Raw genomic sequence first — 22821 nt, forward strand, 5'->3', positions numbered from 1 at the left:
AGAAATGCGTACCATCACGTTTCCGACTTTGATAAAGGTCGGATCGTAGCCTATCGCGATTGCGGTTTATCGTATCGCGACATTGCTGCTCGCGTTAGTCGAGATTCAATGACTGTTAGCAGAATATGGAATCGGTGGGTTCAGGAGAGTAAGACGGAACGCCGTGCTGGATCCCAACGGCCTCGTATCACTAGCAGTCGAGGTGACAGGCATATTATCCGCATGGCTGTAACGGATCGTGCAGCCACGTCTCGATCCCTGAGTCAACAGATGGGAAGGTTTGCAAGACAACAACCATCTGTACGAACATTTCGACGACGTTTGCAGCAGCATGGACTATCAACTCGGAGACCATGGCTGCGGTTACCCTGGACGCTGCATCATAGACAGGAGCACCTGCGATGGTGTACTCAACGACGAACCTGGGTGCAAGAATGGCAAAACGTCATTTCTTCGGATGAATCCAGGTTCTGTTTACAGCATCCGTGTTTGGCGACATCGCGGTGAACGCAAATTGGTGGCGTGTATTCGTCATCGCTATACTGGCGCATCACCCGGCTTGATGGTATGGTGTGTCATTGGTTACACGTCTCTGTCACCTATTGTTCGCATTGACGACACCTCTTGTTCGCATTGACGACACTTTGAACAGTGGACGTTACATTTCAGATATGTTACGACCCGTGGCTCTACCTTTCATTCGATCCCTGCGAAACCCTACATTTCAGCAGGATAATGCACGACCGCATGTTGCAGGTCCTGTACGGGCCTTTCTGGATACAGAAAATTTTCGTCTATTGCCCTGGCCAGCACATTCTCCAGATCTCTCACCAGTGGAAATCGTCTGGTCAATGGTGGCCGAGCAACTGGGTCGTCACAATACGCCAGTCACTACTCTTGATGAACTGTGGTATCGTGTTGAAGCTGCATGGGCAGCTGTACCTGTACACGCCATCCAAGCTCTGTTTGACTCAATGCCCAGGCATATCAAGGCCTTATTACGGCCAGACGTGGTTGTTCTGGGTACTGATTTCTCATGATCTATGTACCCAAATCGCCTGAGAATGTAATCACATGTCAGTTCTAGTATAATATATCTGTCCAACAAATACCCGTTTATCATGTGCATTTCTTGTTGGTGTAGCAATTTTAATGGCCAGTAGTGTAATTTGTTGGAACTGTTGGGAACACTCGAAATCGTCGAGGAATTGCTCCGCAGCCCTCGGTGAGGGGGGGGGGGGGGGGGGGATGGGAGATGGGGCAGCGAGCGGTAGGCACAATAGTGCGGAGTTGGTGTTTTCCGTTCCGGCTCCGCAGTTCACTGTGAACATTGCTCTCTTCGCCAGATATCAATATCCAGCGCTGGAGCTTTGCATTCTCACCAGCACCTTGCTGCAGGTCCACTAATTCTGCATCTATCTATATGGTTCTCTGTTGACCTCGCCATCTCTGACGCCCTGGATTTCCAGCCAGTAGCTACCTCCGTACCACTCATCTGTGCTACTTGGCCCGCCTACCTCAGTCTGGCCATTATGCTACTCTCCTAGAGGCATTGTTACATGTCAGTTGGAAAGGGAGTAGGAGTGTTTACACAGGCTGGGGTGGAGCAGTAGCAGGTGTGGAGTACTCACTGGAGATAGTCCAGGAGCGGCGGATGCTGCGCTTGACGACGTCTGCGGGCGGCACGTAGACGCGGTTATCCCTCCTCCTGCTGGGCCGCCGCACGTACTCGTTCATCCACTCCCCCGTCGCCGCCTGGATCTCCCTGCACACGCCAACAAACACATACCGTGTCATTCACAAACGGACAGTTCACATTTATGTAACACATGACTTAACAGTGCTAAATTGTTGCTTTAAAATGGTACTGGAACACAACCTTCGAAATACTGATTATGGGATGCACCAGACTTCAAGCACAGAGCTGCTACAATGGGAGTTAGTCAAATGAAATGACTTACCACTGCTTGACGGATGTCAACAAGTAATATTGTAGCCCAATTAGCCTTATGACGAGCTCTGTCAAATAACGTAGTATACGGAGACTGTAATGTTGTATACGCAACTGGGCAACACCAGTTGCATTATGAGCATGCAATGGTTCCGTGATCCAACATTTGAAACGGCTGACAAATACGTTGCTCGCCTCGTATTCGATGCCCAGAGCATGCCCTTATAATGAAGCGTTGCGTTTCCTGACAACGGCCTGACACGAGGGAGTCGCGACGGTCTGAGAGATAGCGTGCAAGTAGGGAGAGGTACATTGTGCGCGAAAGTGTTGTATATAGCACCGATTTTAATTATTCTTTAATTAAACTGTGAATGATTATTATTAAAAGTGATTGTGAATACGAGCAGTAAATATTCAACAGGGGTAGTACTCGTAAGAAGTGAAAAATATCTTGGCATCTCTCCAAAATATTTTAATACTTATTGCCAATAGCCAAGCAGCGTATTAACCGTGCGTAGTGATCCGAATTCCAGTAAAAGTGAGTGTTATCAATGGATCTACAGCAGTGCGATATATTCAGCATAAGGAAAACAGCTACGAAGGACGAAATGTGAGTGAAAAGAACATTCGCGATCTGTTCCTGAAGTGTTCGGGTCCACCTGAAACGCCCGCGTGAAATGTCTGACTTTTACTATCAGGCCACATCATGAATTTTTCGGCACTCATGTCGACTGGAGATGTTGCAAACAAGTCAGTCATTAACCTACCTCCTAAGAACAGCAACGCACGACCACTACCTGTTAGGCACTCACTCCACGAAGCTGTTCGGGGTCACAAGTTCCACCACCGCCGCCCCCTGCTCAGTCACCAAGTAAAGTGTCGAGTGGCAAGACAGTGAACTCGCATTTGGAAGGACGACAGCTCAGATCCCCGTAGGGCCGTCGTGATTTAAATTTTCCGTCGTTTCTCTAAATCATTTACGCCTAATGCCTGGATGGTTCCTTTGAAAGGGCAAGGCATATTTCCTTTCCCTTCAGTTCTTATGCTTCATGTGGAATGACCTCGTCGTCAGTGCTACTTTAATCTTTTTTTTTCTTTTTTACCCTCAGTCGCACCGCAGAGCCGAAGAGATCCAAGATGGATGATACACTGAGATGACAGAGGTCACAGGATACCTCGTAACATCGAGTAGGACGTCCATTTAACACGCGTAATGCAGCAACTCGACGTGGCATGGACTCAACAAGTCGCTGGAAGTCCTCTGCATGAATACTGAGTCATGCTGACTCTATAGCTGTTCGTACTTCCGAAAGTGTTGCCGGTGCAGGATTTTGTGCACGAACTGACGCCTCTGTTATGTCCCAAAAATGTTCCATGGGATACATCTTGGGCGGTCTAGGTAGGCCAAATCTTTCGCTCGAACTGTCCAGAATGTTCTTCAAACCAGTCGCGAACAATTTTGGTCCGGTGACATGGCGCATGGTCATCCATATAAATTCCATCACTGTTTGGAAACGTGAAGTCCATGAATGGCTGCGGATGGTCTCTATATAACCGAACATAACCACAGCCCATTCCACCTGAACACAGCTCATGCCACTATGGAGCCAATACCAGCTTTCACAGTGCCTTGTTGACAACTTGAGACCACGGCTTCGTGGGGTCTGCGTTACACTCGAACTGTACCATTACCAACTGAAATCAGGACTCTTCTGACCAGGCCACGGTTTCACAACCGTCTAGGATCCAACCGATATGCTCAAGAGCCCAGATGAGGCGCTGCAGTCGGTGTCGTGGCATTGGCGTCGGCGTCTGCTGCCATAGCTCATTAACACCAGATTTCGTCGCACTGTCCTAACGGATACATTCGTCGTACGTCCCACATTGATTTGTGCTGTAATTTCAATCATTGCTGCTTGTCTGTTAGTACTGACATACCTATGTCAACACCGATGCTCTCGGTCGTTAAGTGAAGGCCATCGGCCAGTGCGTTGCACGTGATGAGAGGTAATGCCTGATATTTGGTATTCTCGGCGCACTCCTGCCACTACGGATCTCGTAATATCGAATTCCCTAATGATTTCCGAAATGGAGGGTCTCATGCGTCTAGCTCCAACTACCATTCCGCGTTCAAAGTCAATTAATTCCGTCGTGCGGCCATAACCACGTCGGAAACTTTTTCACATGAATCACCTGAGTACAAATGACAGCTCCGTCAATACACTGCCCTTTTATATCTCGTCTACACCTTACGGCCGCCATACGTATATGAGCATATCGCTATCACACGTTTCGTTATTAGCAGGCAGTTCCATTAGTGTTATGTCCCAACACTATTAATTAAGCACAAGGGAAGTACTACGGGTGGATTGAGCCCGATATACCTCGCTTACCTTGCTTCACGACATCTGAGTTCACCGCAGAGCTCTCTCTACAGTCTACAGATGAGGTTTTATCACGGCAGCTTCCCAAGCTCATTTGTATCCCTTAAACTTAAGAAATTTAATCACGCGTGATTTCAGTAATTGAGGTGTTGGAGATACAAATGATTGAATCTGTCTTGTTTCCAAGTTCCAGCAACATAGAAAGCAATTTCTCTACGAATTGAGAAACTACATGAGACATCCTCCCAAACATCACTAGTCCTCTAATGAAGAATGATAATGAAGTTCCCAGATAAATGATATTGTTGATATACCTCGATGGGGACAGCTGTGCGAACGCGCCCAGGTTGCCCGAACTCTTACGGGAATCGTCACCTTAGTAGGCTCGAGTAATAAGTGGATGCGCAAATATCTATTAGGAACATCACGTATGTGATTGTGGACAGTTAGGAATGTGGGTCTCACGGGAGGCGTGCAAGGGATAAGACCCTGCAGTCGCGCTATTCATCTGTGTCCTCGGTGGCTCAGATGGATAGAACGTCTGCCATGTAAGCAGGAGATACCGGGTTAGAGTCCCGGTCGGGGCACAGATTTTCAGCTATCCCCATCGAGGTATATCAAAAACACCTGTCGGCAGCTGAGGGTTTCAATCAATTATCATTTATTCTAGAGAAGCTGCACGGTCATCAATGGTATCTGTTCTTTCGAGAACAGTTACTATCCTCGTATAAAGTTCTCAGTTGTTTGATACGGCTTGTTTTAGTAACCAAATTGAAAATATGATCGCAGACCTATAGAGAAGCTGCAAACATTTTTTTATAGAGAGAATTTTTTATTACTTGTGTGTTTAAAAATTAAGACACTTTTCCTTTTTCCTAACGGAGAAAAACGTTTAATTACTTCAAAGTAAAATGTTACAAAAACTTGAAATTGTTGATGGCTAAACTACACTCCTGGAAATGGAAAAAAGAACACATTGACACCGGTGTGTCAGACCCACCATACTTGCTCCGGACACTGCGAGAGGGCTGTACAAGCAATGATCACACGCACGGCACAGCGGACACACCAGGAACCGCGGTGTTGGCCGTCGAATGGCGCTAGCTGCGCAGCATTTGTGCACCGCCGCCGTCAGTGTCAGCCAGTTTGCCGTGGCATACGGAGCTCCGTCGCATTCTTTAACACTGGTAGCATGCCGCGACAGCGTGGACGTGAACCGTATGTGCAGTTGACGGACTTTGAGCGAGGGCGTATAGTGGGCATGCGGGAGGCCGGGTGGACGTACCGCCGAATTGCTCAACACGTGGGGCGTGAGGTCTCCACAGTACATCGATGTTGTCGCCAGTGGTCGGCGGAAGGTGCACGTGCCCGTCGACCTGGGACCGGACCGCAGCGACGCACGGATGCACGCCAAGACCGTAGGATCCTACGCAGTGCCGTAGGGGACCGCACCGCCACTTCCCAGCAAATTAGGGACACTGTTGCTCCTGGGGTATCGGCGAGGACCATTCGCAACCGTCTCCATGAAGCTGGGCTACGGTCCCGCACACCGTTAGGCCGTCTTCCGCTCACGCCCCAACATCGTGCAGCCCGTCTCCAGTGGTGTCGCGACAGGCGTGAATGGAGGGACGAATGGAGACGTGTCGTCTTCAGCGATGAGAGTCGCTTCTGCCTTGGTGCCAATGATGGTCGTATGCGTGTTTGGCGCCGTGCAGGTGAGCGCCACAATCAGGACTGCATACGACCGAGGCACACAGGGCCAACACCCGGCATCATGGTGTGCGGAGCGATCTCCTACACTGGCCGTACACCACTGGTGATCGTCGAGGGGACACTGAATAGTGCACGGTACATCCAAACCGTCATCGAACCCATCGTTCTACCATTCCTAGACCGGCAAGGGAACTTGCTGTTCCAACAGGACAATGCACGTCCGCATGTATCCCGTGCCACCCAACGTGCTCTAGAAGGTGTAAGTCAACTACCCTGGCCAGCAAGATCTCCGGATCTGTCCCCCATTGAGCATGTTTGGGACTGGATGAAGCGTCGTCTCACGCGGTCTGCACGTCCAGCACGAACGCTGGTCCAACTGAGGCGCCAGGTGGAAATGGCACAGGACTACATCCAGCATCTCTACGATCGTCTCCATGGGAGAATAGCAGCCTGCATTGCTGCGAAAGGTGGATATACACTGTACTAGTGCCGACATTGTGCATGCTCTGTTGCCTGTGTCTATGTGCCTGTGGTTCTGTCAGTGTGATCATGTGATGTATCTGACCCCAGGAATGTGTCAATAAAGTTTCCCCTTCCTGGGACAATGAATTCACGGTGTTCTTATTTCAATTTCCAGGAGTGTATGTGATTGTTGACGGCTAAACAGAGTAATTGTCAAAGGCTGCATTGTGCAATTATTAATGGCTCATTGGTGTATTCACGCTGAAAGCCAATAAAAAAATAGGTTAAGAAACATTAACGTTGAAAATTACAATGGAGTCAGCAGCACCACGACAAACTCGACGAAAGGAAAGATATTTGCTGTTCAACATTTTGGCGACAGCGCAGGTATTAAAATAAAAAAAGTAAGGGAGTTTAGTGTGTAACGTCCCGTTGACACAAGGCGATGACAATGGACGACGCAGTCACGGCCAACATGGGAAAGAAATCGTTCGTGTGATCTTTGAAGGAAATTTTCAGGTTATCATCGGAAGTGGTATAGGGGAAATAACGGGAGATTATATCGAGATGGTCGGGCAGTGTTTGAACCCTATTCCTCCCGAATACAAGTCCTGAGTCTTCACCCGTGAACCACCTAGCTCAGTAAATGGGTTGGAAATATGCAGCGGTGTTCCAGCAATGATTGTGTTACCAGTTCTGGCTACGACTCTTTTTAACTTACACTGCAGCACGTTGCGGCCATGATGTAGTGTGTGTTTCCGTCATGTTAGCAGGAGATCAGGTTTGCTCATTAGCTGAGCTGAAATTCAAATCAGAACGTTATCCTGACACATTATCATTGCCTGCAATCAGCACTCCGAGCGAGATGGTGCAGTCATTAACCCTTTCACTACGACTGGGACGTATGTGTCACACAATTGGTTCTCAAAAACCGGTGGGAAATTAATGCATGCTATTGCTAAGTATCGATGGCCCATTGGTAAACAGAATGCTGGCTTACTGAATTCTTATAACTGCAGATTCCATCTGTACGTCGAGCTGTCTTCAAGTTGCACTGTGAACCCCGTGGCATCAAATTGGATCCCACCTGCATATAGGCAACCAAATGAACAGTTTTGAAAAGAGGGCTGCTGTCGCGACTTCCTGGACAATTCGTGTCAATGAAATGAACGTACATATTGACATTTCCTGCGACAAAAAAGGTGCCCTTAGTGACCACCTGGGATGTGAGTTACAAACTAGCTCTACCCACTGATGTATCTGTTTCTGTTTGTATTGTAGTTTTTCGCATTCGTCTTCTGACCCGTTAGAGATACTTCTGAACAGCCTTGTTCGTTCGAATCCTCCCTCCATCGGCAAACGAAGCAGTGGGAAATAGTTTTGTCGTGTTGTTACTTCTGACTACGACATTAATTAAAACAACCATACATTAATGCGTTTCACTACGACAGGAAGAAAGAAAAACAGATTTGATAGTGAAAGGGCTAAGAAAACGACTAGCATTACAAGAGGACCGGTATTTAAATCCTCGTCCAGCTATCCAGATTTTGGTTTTCCATTGTTTTCCTACACCGCTTAGGACAAACGCTAGAATGGTTCCTTTGAGTGGGATAATGGTAACGTTTGTTTTTTGTTACAGGTCTACTAGGGAACCTATAAAATTTATGTTCAGCTTTGTCTCTTTCAAGAGTCAAGGAGCGCTGTGTGAGCTATACAGTATATTAAAAATAGCTTCCCGCAGGAGAAATCTCAAGTGTTGTGTGGCTAGCAGTAATTAAATCACCGCTTACTGTGCAGCGAAAGTTTGTGTCCCATTATGGACAGAAAGCAACTGATGTCAAGTTAAACAAGGATGGAAACCTTTTTAGCACCGGGGTCGGCTCAAAAATTCGCGGGAGCTTTTAGTGCCAAAGAGTACAGTGCATAAAGTGGTTCACAAGCGACTTAAATGAGTACAAGGTCCAAATTGTTCAGGCTTTACAGTCAGATGATCGCCCAAAACATGAACAATTTGCAATGAAGTTGGTGAACCGTTTGGATGAAGTCAATGGTTTCTCGAAATGTGTATGTTTTTCCGATGTGGCTCCATCTCATGTTTTTGCTGAGTTAACCGCTATAATGTCCCTATCTGGGGATCAGGAAATTCTCATATCGTACGAGAACACATTCGAGACAGTCCAAATGGTAATATGTGGTGTGGGTTAATAAGCGATGGGCCCATTTTTCTTCCGTAACAGCAAGGTAAGTGGACATGTCTACCTAGACATGTCGGTGAATTATGTCAGTCCCCCCGCAACAGGATGTGCAAGACACTATCATGTTTCAATAAGATGTCGCTCCCCCTCAATGGGATCTAGGAGTCCGCGATTTACTTAATGAAACCTTCCCCAACAGATTGGCAGAGGCGACACAAATCAAGGGCCCAGGGATCCCTTGACATTTCCTCCTTAGATTTCTTTCTTTGGGAGTATGTGAAAGATTTTACATACAAAATAGCAGTATCTGATATTGTGACATTGCAACAATGGTTCAGAAGTGCTACGAGCACAATCACACGAGACATGTTGCAGAAGGTGTGGCAGGAGACTGAATACCGGCTTGATATTTTGCGTGTTACCAAGGGTGCACATGTTGAAGTGATTAAAATGTTGATGTGTTTTACCTGTATTAAATGTTTATGTAAGATTCAAAACTTAATGAACAGAGGCATATGTGGTAGAACGCGTGTTTCATTTACAGCATCCAGTAAAAAATTACAGGGCGTTTGATACAGTTCCCCAAAGTCGTTTAATGAACAAAGTAAGAGCATATGGACTATCAGACCAATTGTGTGATTGACTGATCGAAGATTTCCTAGATAACAGAACGCAGCATGTCATTCTCAATGGAAAGAAGTCTTCCGAAGTAAGAGTGATTTCAGGCGTGCCGCAGGGCAGTGTCGTAGTACCGTTGCTATTCACAATATATATAAATGACCTTGTGGATTACTTCGGAAGTTCACTGAGGTTTTTTGCGGATGATGCTGTGGTTTATCGAAAGGTCTTAACAATAGAAAATTATACTGAAATGCAGGAGGATCTGCAACGAATTGACGCATGGTGCAGGGAATGGCAATTGAATCTCCATGTAGACTGGTGTAATATGCTGCGAATACATAGAAAGAAAGATCCTTTATCATTTAGCTACAATATAGCTGGTCAGCAACTGGAAGCTGTTAATTCCATAAATTATCTGGGAGTGTGCATTAGGAGTGATTTACGAGGCCTGTTCAGAAAGTAAGCTCCGATTGATTGCCAAATTGAAACCACAGTGAACATCAGAAATGTTTTACTTGTAACAATTAGCTACACCTTTCAGCTACTTCTCTACGTAGTCGCCGTTCTGACTTAGACTTTTGTCATAGCGTTGTACCAGCTTTTCAATAGCCTCATCATAGAAGGCAGCCGCCAGTGCTTTCCGCCAATTCTCCACGCTGGCCTACACCTCGTTGTCTGTGTCAAAATGTTGTCTTCAAAGACAGCGGTTCATGTGACCAGAGATGAAACTCAGGGGGAGACAATTGCGGACTGTATTGTGGGTAATCTCACATTTCCATTTGAAAACGATGCAGGAGCATCTTCATTGCCCCTGCAGAATGCGGCTGAGAATAGTCTTGAAGAAGAAACAGCACGACAGTTACGTATTGTTAGCTGCATAGCTTCAGGCGAAATTTCTCACCAGGCCCTCGTACTTTGCGGCAGACACTATTTTCTAGACATCTTTACGCACTCACTGCGAGCTCAGAAATGAGAAGAGCGACGTGATGCTAACTGGGGTTATACTAGAGACACTACCCAACACATCTGTGCAAAGCTTTATCGGATTTTCATAGTCGTTTCCATTTCGCGACCGATCGGAGCTTACTTTCTGAACGCCCCTCGTAAAATGGAATGATCATATAAAGTTGATCGCCGGTAAAGCAGATGCCAGACTGAGATTCATTGGAAGAGTCCTAAGGAAATGCAGTCCGAAAACGAAGGAAGTAGGTTACAGTACGCTTGTTCGCCCACTGCTTGAATACTGCTCAGCAGTGTGGGATCCGTACCAGATAGGGTTGATAGAAGAGATAGAGAAGATCCAACGGAGAGCAGCGTACATAAACTCCAGTGGAAGACACTGCAAGAGAGACGCTCAGTAGCTCGGTACGGGCTTTTGTTGAAGTATCGAGAACATACCTTCACCGAGGAGTCGAGCAGTATATTGCTCCCTCCTATGTATATCTCGCGAAGAGACCATGAGGATAAAATCAGAGAGATTAGAGCCCACACAGAGGCATACCGACAATCTTTCTTTCCACGAACAATACGAGACTGGAATAGAAGGGAGAACCGATAGAGGTACTCAAAGTACCCTCCGCCACACACCGTCAGGTGGCTTGAGGAGTATGGATGTAGATGTAGACAGGGCAAATGCTAACGGACACCGTGAATATCTGATGGCTTCTAGGAACGTACGCAATCGGAACTTCAATAATAAACACACTGAGATGCAGAACGCCGCTCTTGCAGCGTCTGTCACTGCAGATGGCTGAGCATCTTCGTGATGATGATATGCTTACTAAAGGTTTTTCTAACGAAACGTGCTGATCTTCTTTGCAATTTCTCTATTTCATCTGTCAGTCCTATTTAGCATGGATGTCAGATTGACGATCAATATTGGAATATTGGTCGATCTAGCTACTTCCTTTGCTGATTTCCTGGGTATGCTTCCAATAATCTCAGCCAGGCATCTGCCTTACCGGCATTTAATTTTATGTGGTAGTTTCAAATGGTTGAAATGGCTCTGAGCACTATGGGACTTAACATCTATGGTCATCAGTTCCATAGTACTTAGAACTACTTAAACCTAACTAACCTAAGGACATCACACAACACCCAGTCATCACGAGGCAGAGAAAATCCCTGACCCCGCCGGGAATCGAACCCGGGAACCCGGGCGCGGGAAGCGAGAACGCTACCGCACGACCACGAGCTGCGGACTATGTGGTAGTTTCACTTCAAATCTCTCAGTACGCATACTGCTAAATACTTTACGGAAGTAACTGCTTCCAGCGATTGTTCTTCAATCGTGTAATCATACAATAGAAGGTAGTTCTGTCTATGCCGGCCGGAGTGGCCGAGTGGTTCTAGGCGCTACAGTCTGGAACCGCGCGACTGATACGGTCGCAGGTTCGAATCCTACCTCGGGCATGGATGTGTGTGATGTCCTTAGGTTAGTTAGGTTTAAATAGTTCTAAGTTCTAGGGGACTGATGACCTCAGAAGTTAAGTCCCATAGTGCTCAGAGTCATTTGAACCATTTTGGTTCTGTCTATGTACTCGGAATACTTTCCATTTGTTTATGTTGAGGGTCAGTTGCCACTCCCTGCATGATGAGTAGATCCCCCGTAGTCTTCCTGCATTTCGCTACAATATTCTAGCGTTACGACTTCTCTCTATACAACGGCATCATCCGCGAAAAGTCTCACGGAACTTCCAACGTTATCCACTAGATCATTTACAAAGCATTAATATGTGTTGTGAAAAGTAATGGTCCCATAATACTCCCTTGCACCACGTCCGAAATTACTTTTACGTGTGAAGACTTCTCTCCGTTCAGAATGACATACTGTGTTCTGTTTGCCAGAAAATCTCAGCTGGTCAGATATTCCGTAAAATCGTACATATTTCGCACATTAGGCGGCAGAGCCTTCCTGAAGGCAAGGTGCGCGGCGTGTCTCGGTCGCATGTATCAACTGCTTGTGGGTCTCGTAGACGAACACAGCGAGCTGGCTTTCACATGATCGTAGTTCTCCGAATCTGTGTTGATTCCTACAAATGAGATTTTCAGTTTCCAGAAATGTCATAATGGAAGAGCACAAAACGTGTTCCGAAATTCTAGAACAGACCGACGTCAGAGATAGATGTCCCGCTCACGTCTTGAATGGTGAGGGCATGCTGTAAAAGCATCGATATCTGATTTGCGAAGAAGATGACTAAGTATATTGCAATAACTGTACAATGCGGTTGGTCCCGGCGAAGATTCGAGTCCTCCCTCGGGCATGGGTGTGTGTGTGTTTGTCCTTAGGATAATTTAGGTTAAGTAGTGTGTAAGATTAGGGACTGATGACCTCAGCAGTTAAGTCCCATAAGATTTCACCCACATTTGAACTGTACGAGTTTGCGAGTCGTTAGCTATTACTCTGTCCTGCGTAACCTCAAGTGTGCCACGTGATTATCTCTCATTAAATGCATAATTTGCGTACTGAATATAAATACAGAAATCTGTTACGTCGTTTGGAGGTCATATCAGGGGAGGGGGAAGGAGGGTTGTGGTATTGGTTATGTGGTCTTCCACAAGGATGCCACGAATCAGCAACATATATGCTGATCAATTAAAGTATACTAGAAAGTCACTCCTCGTATTTTATTCGTTAACAAATAGCTTATGGAGTAGCGAAAGCACTGTAAAAATAGTACCCTATATTTCTAGCTGTTCATTTTTGGAACACAGCCTGCGACCAAGTAAGAGAAAGAAGCGGCGACACTTTCTGCAGGACCCGCCCATTATTTTACAGAACAATGCTCTGTCGCATATGGCGCAAATCGTGACTGGTTTGTTCGATCGATGTGGTTGGGAAATGCTGTTCCACCCACCACACTCCCCCGACTTAAGCCGTTGTATAGACTGCTCCACTAGAACTGCCAATACAACTGGCACTGCTAAGAATGTCCTATGACTTCCACATCGTTGGTAACCACGATTAAAGACAGATATGGATCAAATTCGAAGATATAATATCGACAGCAACAGATAGATTCATACCGCGTAAGTTAATAAGAAACGGGACTGATCCATCATGGTACACAAAACACGTCAGAACACTGTTGCAGAAGCAATGAAAAAAGCATGCCAAATTCAGAAGAACGTAAATTCCCGAAGACTGGCTAAGTTTCACCGAAGCTCGAAAATAGTGCGGACGTCAATGCGAGATGCTTCTAATAGTTTCCACAATGAAACATTGTCTCAAAATATGGTAGAAAACTCAAATAGATTCTGGTCGTATGTAAAGTACACCAGTGGCAAAAACAGTCAATACTGTCACTGCGCGATAGCGATGGAAATGTTACTGATGATGGTGCCACTAAAGCGGAGTTTCTAAATACATTTTTCCGTAATTCCTTCACGAAAGAAGACGAAGTAAATATTCCAGAATTTGAAACCAGAACAGCTGTTAGCATGAGTGACATAAATTAGGTATCTTAGGTGTTGCAAAACAACTCAAATCACTTAAGAAAGGCAAGTCGCCGGCCGCGGTGGTCTAGCGGTCCTAGGCGCTCAGTCCGGAACCGCGGGACTGCTACGGTCGCAGGTTCGAATCCTGCCTCGGGCATGGATGTGTGTGATGTCCTTAGGTTAGTTAGGTTTAAGTAGTTCTAAGTTCTAGGGGACTGATGACCACAGATGTTAAGTCCCATAGTGCTCAGAGCCATTTGAAAGGCAAGTCTTCCGGTCCAGATAGTATACCAATCAGGTTCCTTTCTGAGTATGCCGACACAATAGCGCCTTTCTTAGCAATCATATACAACCGCTCACTTCAGGAAAGGTCTGTTCCTAAATACTGGAAAGTAGCACAGGTCACACCAATATCCAAGAACGGAAATAGGAGTAACCCATTGAATTACAAACCCATATCACTCACCTCAATCTGCAGTAGGATTTTGGAGCATATACTGTACTCGAACATTATGAATAACATAGAAGAAAATGACTTATTGATACATAACCAACACGGATTCAGAAAATATCGTTCTTTATTCCCATGAAGTAATGAGTGCTGTCGACAAGGGATCTCAGATCGATTCCATAATGCTATATTTCCGGAAGGCTTTCGATACCGTTCCTCACAAGCGACTATCAATCAAATTTCGTGCATATGGAGTATCGTCTCAGTTGTGTGACCTCCAAGAGAGGTCACAGTTCGTGGTGATAGAAGTTAAATCATCGAGTAGAGCAGAAGTGATATCTGGAGTTACAGCAAGGTAGTGTCATAGTGCCTCTGTTGTTCCCGATTTACATAAACAATCTAGGTGATAATCTGAGCAGCCCCCTTAGATTGTTTGCAGATGACACTGTAATTTGCCGCCTAGTAAAACCATCAGACGATCAATTCCAATTACAAATGATCTAGAGAGAATTTCTGTGTGGTGCGAAAAGTGGCAATGGCACTAAACAAAGTAAAATGCGAGGTCATCCACATGGGTACTAAAAGAAATCCGATAAATTTTGGGTATACGATAAATCGTACAAATCTAAGGGCTATCAATTTGACTAAATACCTAGGAATTACAGTTACGAGCAACTTAAATTGCAAAGACCGCATAGATTATACTGTGGGGAAGGCGAAACAAAGACTGCGCTTCGTTGGCAGAACAGTTAGAAGATGCGACAAACCCACTAAAGAGACAGCCTACATTATACTTGTCTGTCCTCTGCTAGAATATTGCTGTGTGTTATGGGATCCTCACTAGGTGGGATAGACGGAGAACATCGAGAAAGTGCAAAGAAGGGCAGCTAGTTTCGTGTTACCGCGCAATAGGGGTGAGGGTGTCACTGATATGATACGCGAGTTGGGGTGGCAGCCACTGAAAGAAAGGCAGTTTTCTCTGCAGCGAGATCTGTGTACGAAATTTCAATCACCAGCTTTCTCTTCCGAATGCGAAAATATTTTGTTAACACCAACCTACGTAGGGAGAAATGACCATCATAATAAAATAAGAGAAATCAAAGCTCGAACGGAAAGATTTAGGTGTTCCTTTTTCCCACGCGCTATTCGAGAGTGGGAGGGTAGAGAAGTAGAATGAAAATGGTTCAGTGTGAATTGCAGAGTAACCATGTAGATGTAGATGTATTTTGTATAAGTTTTCAATAAACAGTTGCGACTATTAAGGTTCCAACACTCGTGTATCAGAACTATTCCGACCACTGCTCGGCAGGCACCAACACTGTTCGAGAGGGAAAAAAAATGTTCAATGGCCGCTTTTCCCACTCCGTTGGCTTTATCCTAACTTCTCGTATTATCTTATTATACTGTATGAATACAATCATTAAAAGTTCTCTAGTCGCTATCCATCCTTGTTTCGCAACTTAAACAGTCAGAAATGTAAAAATTCCTTATTTCTTTCACGTTGATGTAGGAGCGGCAGTCAAATGAAAACCGAACACCCGCCTCATGGGGACCATGTAACGGTTCCATTCAAAAACAATCGCCACACTGAAACTTTCTGGCAGATTAAAACTGTGTGCCGGACCGAGACTCGAACTCGGGGACTTTGCCTTTCGCGGGCAAGTGCTCTACCATCTGAGCTACCCAAGCACGACTCACGCCCCGTCCTCACAGCAATCGCCACACTCCTTAATACATTTATCGCGCTGGGATACCAGGCCGGCCGGTGTGTCCGATTGGTTCTAGGCGCTTCAGTCTGGAACCGCGCGACCGCTACGATCGGAGGTTCGAATCCTACCTCGGGCGTGGATGTGTGTGATGCCCTTAGGTTAGTTAGGTTTAAGTAGTTCTAAGTTCTAGGGGACTGATGACCTCAGAGAAAAATGGCTCTGAGCACTATGGGACTTAACATCATAGGTCATCAGTCCCCTAGAACTTAGAACTACTTAAACCTAACTAACCTAAGGACATCACACACATCCATGCCCGAGGCAGGATTCGAACCTGCGACCGTAGCGTGACCTCAGAAGTTAAGTCCCTTTGTGCTCAGAGCCATTTGAACCATTTGGGATACCAGAAGATCAGGTCTGGTTTTGTTGAACACGGTCGGCCGCTGACGGATTCACAACCGCACCCACTCTTGCACTTCCTCGTTCGATTGAAACCGACGCGCACGCGTGTCTTTCTTCAAGTCAACGAACATGTGAAAATCACACGCTGAAAGATTCGAGCTGTACAGAGGATGTTGCAGTGTTTTCCAACCAAATCACCGAAGCGCTGCCTTCGTCAGACTGGCAGTGTGGGGGCGGGTGTTACCGTGAAACAGGATGATTCCATCAGACAGCATTCCGACAGACCGCGGGCAAGCGGCAAAGTCGACAGTGCAAACAGCCCACATCTCCCCCGCCAAAGGAAATCCAAAGTTGTTCATACGTATTCCCGTAAAGCCGTCGGCACACGGACCGTGCTGTCGAACGTTGGGCGTCGAGCGTGTCGAGTTTCTGACGTCATAGCGTGGAATAGCACGTTCGGGAGTCTTTCCGAACGTGCAGAGCAATATCTGGCATGTCAGATATTCTGAGCGTGCGTCTGAGCGTTGACCAATGAGATCGCACAACGCCATCTACCTCACAGGCACGCCGTCTTCCTTCAGTACAGAGTTGTGAAGCGCCATATTGGCATTCATTTCAAGCCCATATGTATATACACTGCTGGCTACCCTAAATGCAACACCCTTAAGGAAGCATCCGAATCAAGGGAAATTTACACCATGAGTTTGCAGCGATGAGATACGCAACTGATTAGAATTTCAGCGCAGACGCACATCACGCGCGCCTGTGGCGCCACCTCATAGCGCCATTTAAGGCTTGGCGATTTCGACCAGTGTACGTTCGGCACGTGTGTTTACCTTGTGGTTGTTTCACAAGACGATCAGTTATGCCTCGTAGACAACAGCGAACATCTTTTGATCAAGTATCCGAGTTCGACAGAGGAAGGATAGTGACTTACCGAGATTGTGGATTATCATACAGAGAAATCGCTAGTCGTGTTGGACGAAACCAAACAACTGTAATGCGGGTATGTGACCGTTGGATGCAGGAGGGTACGACGGACCGACGTGGTCGATCGCATTCACCTCGGTGCACCACTGCACGTGCTGATAGGCAAATTTTGCGCATGGCAGTGACGGATCGCTCAGTGACATCCCGAACCATAGCACAGCACATTGCGTCTGTAACGCATCATCCAGTGTCTGCGCGTACCATTCGACGCCGTTTACAGCAGAGTGGTCTGTGCGCAAGACGTCCATTGCTTCGTCTACCATTGACGCAGAACCACAGACGTCTCCGTCGCCAATGGTGTGATGACAGACGGATGTGGACGGCAGAATGGAATGACGTTGTCTTTACTGACGAGGCACGCTTCTGTCTGCAGCACCACGATGGTCGGATTCGAGTGTGGAGACACCGTGGAGAGAGGATGATGGACAGCTGCATTATGCACCGCCACACTGGTCTTGCACCGGGTGTTATGGTATGGGGCGGTATTGGATATTACTCTCGCACGCCTCTAGTACGCATTGCCGGTACTTTAAATAGCCGGCGCTACATATCCGAGGTGCTGGAGCCAGTTGTCCTTCCTTACCTTCAGGGCTCGGCCACAGCCATGTTTCAACAGGATAATGCGCGACCACACGTGGCACGCATTGTCCAAAGGTTCTTCGTCAATAACCAGATTGAATTGCTTCCCTGGCCGGCTCGCTCTCCGGATCTTTCGCCGATAGAAAACATGTGGTCCATGGTTGCTCAACGAGTGACCCAGATTACATCCCCAACTGCCACACCAGATGATCTTTGGCAACGTGTGGAAGCTGCTTGGGCTGCTGTACCCCAGGAACACATCCAACGTCTGTTTGACTCAATGCTGAGACGTGTGGCAGCGGTGATCTCCAACAATGGCGGCTACTCTGGCTACTGATTCTGGCAAGAACCATATGTCACAGACGTCTGTAAACGTAATCATTTGATACTTGGTCAACATGTTATCTACAAAATAAATTTTGTTGTGCTACCTCTTGTCTTTCTTGGTGTTGCATTTACGGTGGCCAGCAGTGTATATGCCTTTTCTGCGCACCAACAAACTGAGAATCACTGGAATACCCGTTGTTAATTGTGTGATTCGTTCCAATAAAATAATGAGAAACATCATATTCGTGGCAAAAGAATTACTGTAATTTGCGTATTATCAGAGTAGGCAATTTGAAGGCAGCGACAGACTGAAGATCCACCCAAAACGCATTGTTCTTGGTACAACTTGTTATAATTAAATTTCAATTAGTAACTTAATTATCTACGATTAACGTTGTTAGCAAGGGGTAACATAATATGATTATGTACAAGTAACATGTTGCCGGTTTAGCATGCCGGCACGGTAGCTCAGCGTGTTCGGTTAGAGAGCCGATTGGCCTCTGTAATAAAAAAACTGAGTGGAAGGATCAACAAACGAACTTGAACGGATGTCATTGTGACGTCCGCAACGACCAAACACAACGATCAACAACGGAAAAAAAAGCGTGTTCGGTCAGAGGGTTAGTTGCCGATCAACAACGAAATTAAACGGATGTCTTACGACGTCCGCCCAGAGCAGATACAACGAACAAAAACGAAGAAAATGAGATAAAAAAAAGTAATGAGTAGCGTCTCTAATGAATAATGAGTTTTTGTTGAGGCGGTGGTTCGCGTCTTAACTCTTCCAATTTTTTTCCTAACATTCGCGTTTTTATTAGGTTCTGATACTTTATTATTAGTTTAATATAATTATATGCTACAATATTTGATGTTATGTAAATACAAGTTCACCTTTTCTTGAGAGGCGACTTTGTTCGATGGCTTAATCTACAGGACAGCTTGCCCCACTTGTATAAAGATATTTTGCTCCTTTTTCTTCTACGCTTCGTAATTTACATGTTGCAAAGATTCTGCTACTGGGTAGGAATAGTGATCAAGTAAGACTGACCTTGGGGTTTTACTAAAATGTGGGAGTGATGAAATAATAAATATTATTTATTATTCTTATGCGAAGAAGTATTTCAAATTTGTACCGCACTGTTTGTAATGGAACTTTGATAAGCCTGTGTCCTTATTGATTGGACATGGTACTTTCCTTTGTCGTGGACGATGGAGGAAATGTAAGTTTTAATAGAGCTAATGTGGGAATTTTACGCGCGCCCGTTGAGTAAACATTGTGATTTAGGAAGTAGATACATCCCTCAACTGCCGCTGGAGTGCGTTGCGATCGCGTGTACCACGTTGGGTCCCACGTACCGTATGCACAAGTCGCATCGTTGCTGAGCGTTCAGCAACACGATGAACTTGGCACGCTCCACGTTAACGTTCGACAGCACGGTCCGTGTGCCGACGGCTTAATGCCATGGCGACCTCCTGCTTCAACTACAGGGGGCCTCTGAATGTCGAGTTTCTCGAGCGTGGAACCACAATCAATGCGCAGCACTGTGAAAACACTTTGCAGGAACGGCGACGCGCCATAAAGTCAAAATGTCCGGCAACGCTGTAGCACGGAAGCAGCCTATTGCACGATAGAGCCTGCCACCACACGGCCGATCAGGTTACGCTTCAGCGATATGGTTCGGGAACACCACAACATCGCCGACTGTAACATTCAGCGTGGGATTTTCACATTTTTGGCGACCTGCAGCAAGACATGCGTCGACATCGATTTCAGTCGGACAAGAAAGCGAAAGAGTAGGTGCGGTTGTGGATCCGTCAGCGGTCGACCGCGTTCTATGAAACAGGAATTGATCATCTCTTCCTCCTAGTGGGGTAAACATCTTCACACGTGTGATGATTAAAGAAATGGTTCAAATGGCTCTGAGCACTATGGGACTTAACTGCTGACGTCATCAGACCACTAGAACTTAGAACTACTTAAACCTAACTAACCTAAGGACATCACACAAATCCATGCCCGAGGCAGGATTCGAACCTGCGACCGTAGCCATCGCGGGGTTCCAGACTGTAGCGTCTAGAACCGCTCGTCCACCCCGGTCGGCTGTGATGATTACTTTTGAATGGAACCATTCTGCGGTCCCGTTGTGCCGTGTGTTCGCTTTTCATTTGACTGCTCCTTATAATCTAATCTCTGCAGGTCCTGAAGTTTTCCTGATGTGTAATAAGTCATGATTCGAAGTAATAATTATAAAATAGCCACTGTCGTTTACGTGTTCCCAGGTTACACTTTAACTGCTCGTAGGAATACCAGACAGCAAAGTGAACAGTCTGGGTTTACCACAGTGAGCCGGCCGCGGTGGTCTAGCGGTTCAGGCGCTCAGTCCGGAACTGCGGGACTGCTACGGTCGCAGGTTCGAATCCTGCCTTGGGCATGGATGTGTGTGATGTTCATAGGTTAGTTAGGTTTAAGTAGTTCTAAGTTCTAGGGGACTGATGACCACAGATGTTAAGTCCCATAGTGCTCAGAGCCGTTTGAACCATTTTACCACAGTGAAACGTGTCTGGCTAATTTACGTGCAGGCATTCCGCGAGAGTGATTTACGCCCTGGCTCCTACATGCACCTCAGCTCCCTGACCCACGAGGCGGTGATCTCACACGTGACGCAACTGCGTGTGGGCCACGTCTCATGCTACAGGAGGGCCGTCGGCTCCAGCACGGACACGCAAAACTTTACCCAGAAGGCCATCAGGGATCTGTAAAAATCTTGACCTGTCACCGTCGGCTAGCTGCGCAGCAAGCGGCGCATAACACCATCCACAGCACACATTCAGTGAACAATTGAATTAGAGATAGCTGGAAACGCAAAGTGTTTGGGATGTCGTTACGCCTTGTATTCCCCGTTGCGATGACAGTGGAATACGGACAGGTCAAGGTGTCAACCCATTTCATCGCGACGAGATCATAGAGTAGAAATATTTATGGAATGAGTATACGCGAACGACGAGTATAAAGCGGAGATTTGCGGACATGGCCAGTACATAAGGAGCCTTCACACGTACAGTATTTATTCAAATGGTTCAAATGGCTCTGAGCACTATGGGACTTAACTTCTCAGGTCATCAGTCCCATAGCACTTAGAACTACTTAAATCTAACTAACCTAAAGACATCACACACATCCATGCCCGAGGCAGGATTCGAACCTGCGATGTAGCGGTCGCGCGGTTCCAGACTGTAGCGCCTAGAACCGCTCGGCCACACCGGGCGGATAGTATTTATTAACAATACTACTGTGTCGTTCGAGTCCTCCCTCGGGCATGGGTGTGTGTATTGTTCTTAAACAAATAAATAAATAAAAGTGGATACGTAAATGGCTGAGAAAAAACAAACCGAAATACTGCATGTTAATATAGTGACTGGAATTCGATGTCTCTTGTGGGTTTTGCAAAATTATCAATAGAGAAAGAAAATACGGTTATTAGAGAGGAAATTGCAGTTGAGAAAAGGTTAGGAGTAACTGACAATTCTGGTGTCAGGAGTGCCATTTCAGTAATGTTTAGTGATGCAAGCCGGCCGCTGTGGCCGAGCGGTTCTAGGCGCTTCATGCCAGAACCGCGCGACTGCTACGGTCGCAGGTTCGAATCCGGCCTCGGGCATGGATGTGTGTGATGTCCTTAGGTTAGTTAGGTTTAAGTAGTAGCAAGTCTAGGGGAACGATGACCTCAGATGTTAACTCCCATAGTGCTTAGAGCCATTTGAACCATTGATACAAAGTAAACACAAAAATTCTTATGTGTTTTGTGATTATTATTTCATATTGCATAAAGATCAGTGCTGCTGTAGAGTAATATGCTAATACAAAAGGAAAATTAATCAAAGTCTCAAATACACAAAGCTTTAAATAATGATCAGAACGTAACTAAGCATTGCTACTGCTGCATGCCCAGATTCCTTAATCATTTCTGATAATTTCACAAGTCTGACGTTCATTTCACATACTATCAGGTATTGCAATAATGCTGGAAGTGCAAGCAGTTTTCCGTAGCTGCAATGTGAAATACTGCTGTGATTTAATTCTTCAAGCCAAACCGTACTTCCATATTTAAAATGAACGAAAAAAAATGGTTCAAATGGCTCTGAGCACTATGGGACTTGACATCTGAGGTCATCAGTCCCCTAGAACTTAGAGCAACTTAAACCTAACTAACCTAAGAACATCACACACATCCATGCCCGAGGTAGAATTCGGACCTGCAACCGCAGCAGTCGCGCGGTTCCGAACTGAAGCGCCTAGAACCGCTCGGCCACCGCGGCAGGCTAAAACGAACGCATTGTCCCAAATAATCATTTGTAACTACGTTCCGAAATCTTAAATATAATTATCATTGCACTGCATAAATTTGACTACCTCGTAATTTTGTATTAAAATACTATTCAAAAAATTCAGTCCGAGCAACGTTTTTGTTTTGTTTCAAATTTGTAATACGACGACACATTTGGATGCATACACTGCTATTTCAGGGAAAGTAAACACAAGGATTTGTTTTTCTACCAGCGCGACATTCAGACAGTTAACTGTGAGTAGACACACAAAACAAAC

At 46.0% G+C, this 22821-nt stretch overlaps 1 protein-coding gene across 1 annotated transcript in view; it reads right to left on the reverse strand.

Annotated features, from left to right (window-relative positions):
- LOC124720760 (synaptotagmin-like protein 5) overlaps positions 1-22821 on the reverse strand; it is a 261508-nt gene that overhangs the window by 60942 nt on the left and 177745 nt on the right. The window contains exon 2 of the mRNA XM_047245891.1: positions 1632-1765. Coding sequence (XP_047101847.1) covers positions 1632-1765 — 134 coding nt within the window. The remainder of the gene's footprint in view (positions 1-1631; positions 1766-22821) is intronic.

This window comes from Schistocerca piceifrons, chromosome 1 (assembly GCF_021461385.2).
Source record: "Schistocerca piceifrons isolate TAMUIC-IGC-003096 chromosome 1, iqSchPice1.1, whole genome shotgun sequence".
Taxonomy (NCBI): Eukaryota; Metazoa; Arthropoda; class Insecta; order Orthoptera; family Acrididae; genus Schistocerca; species Schistocerca piceifrons.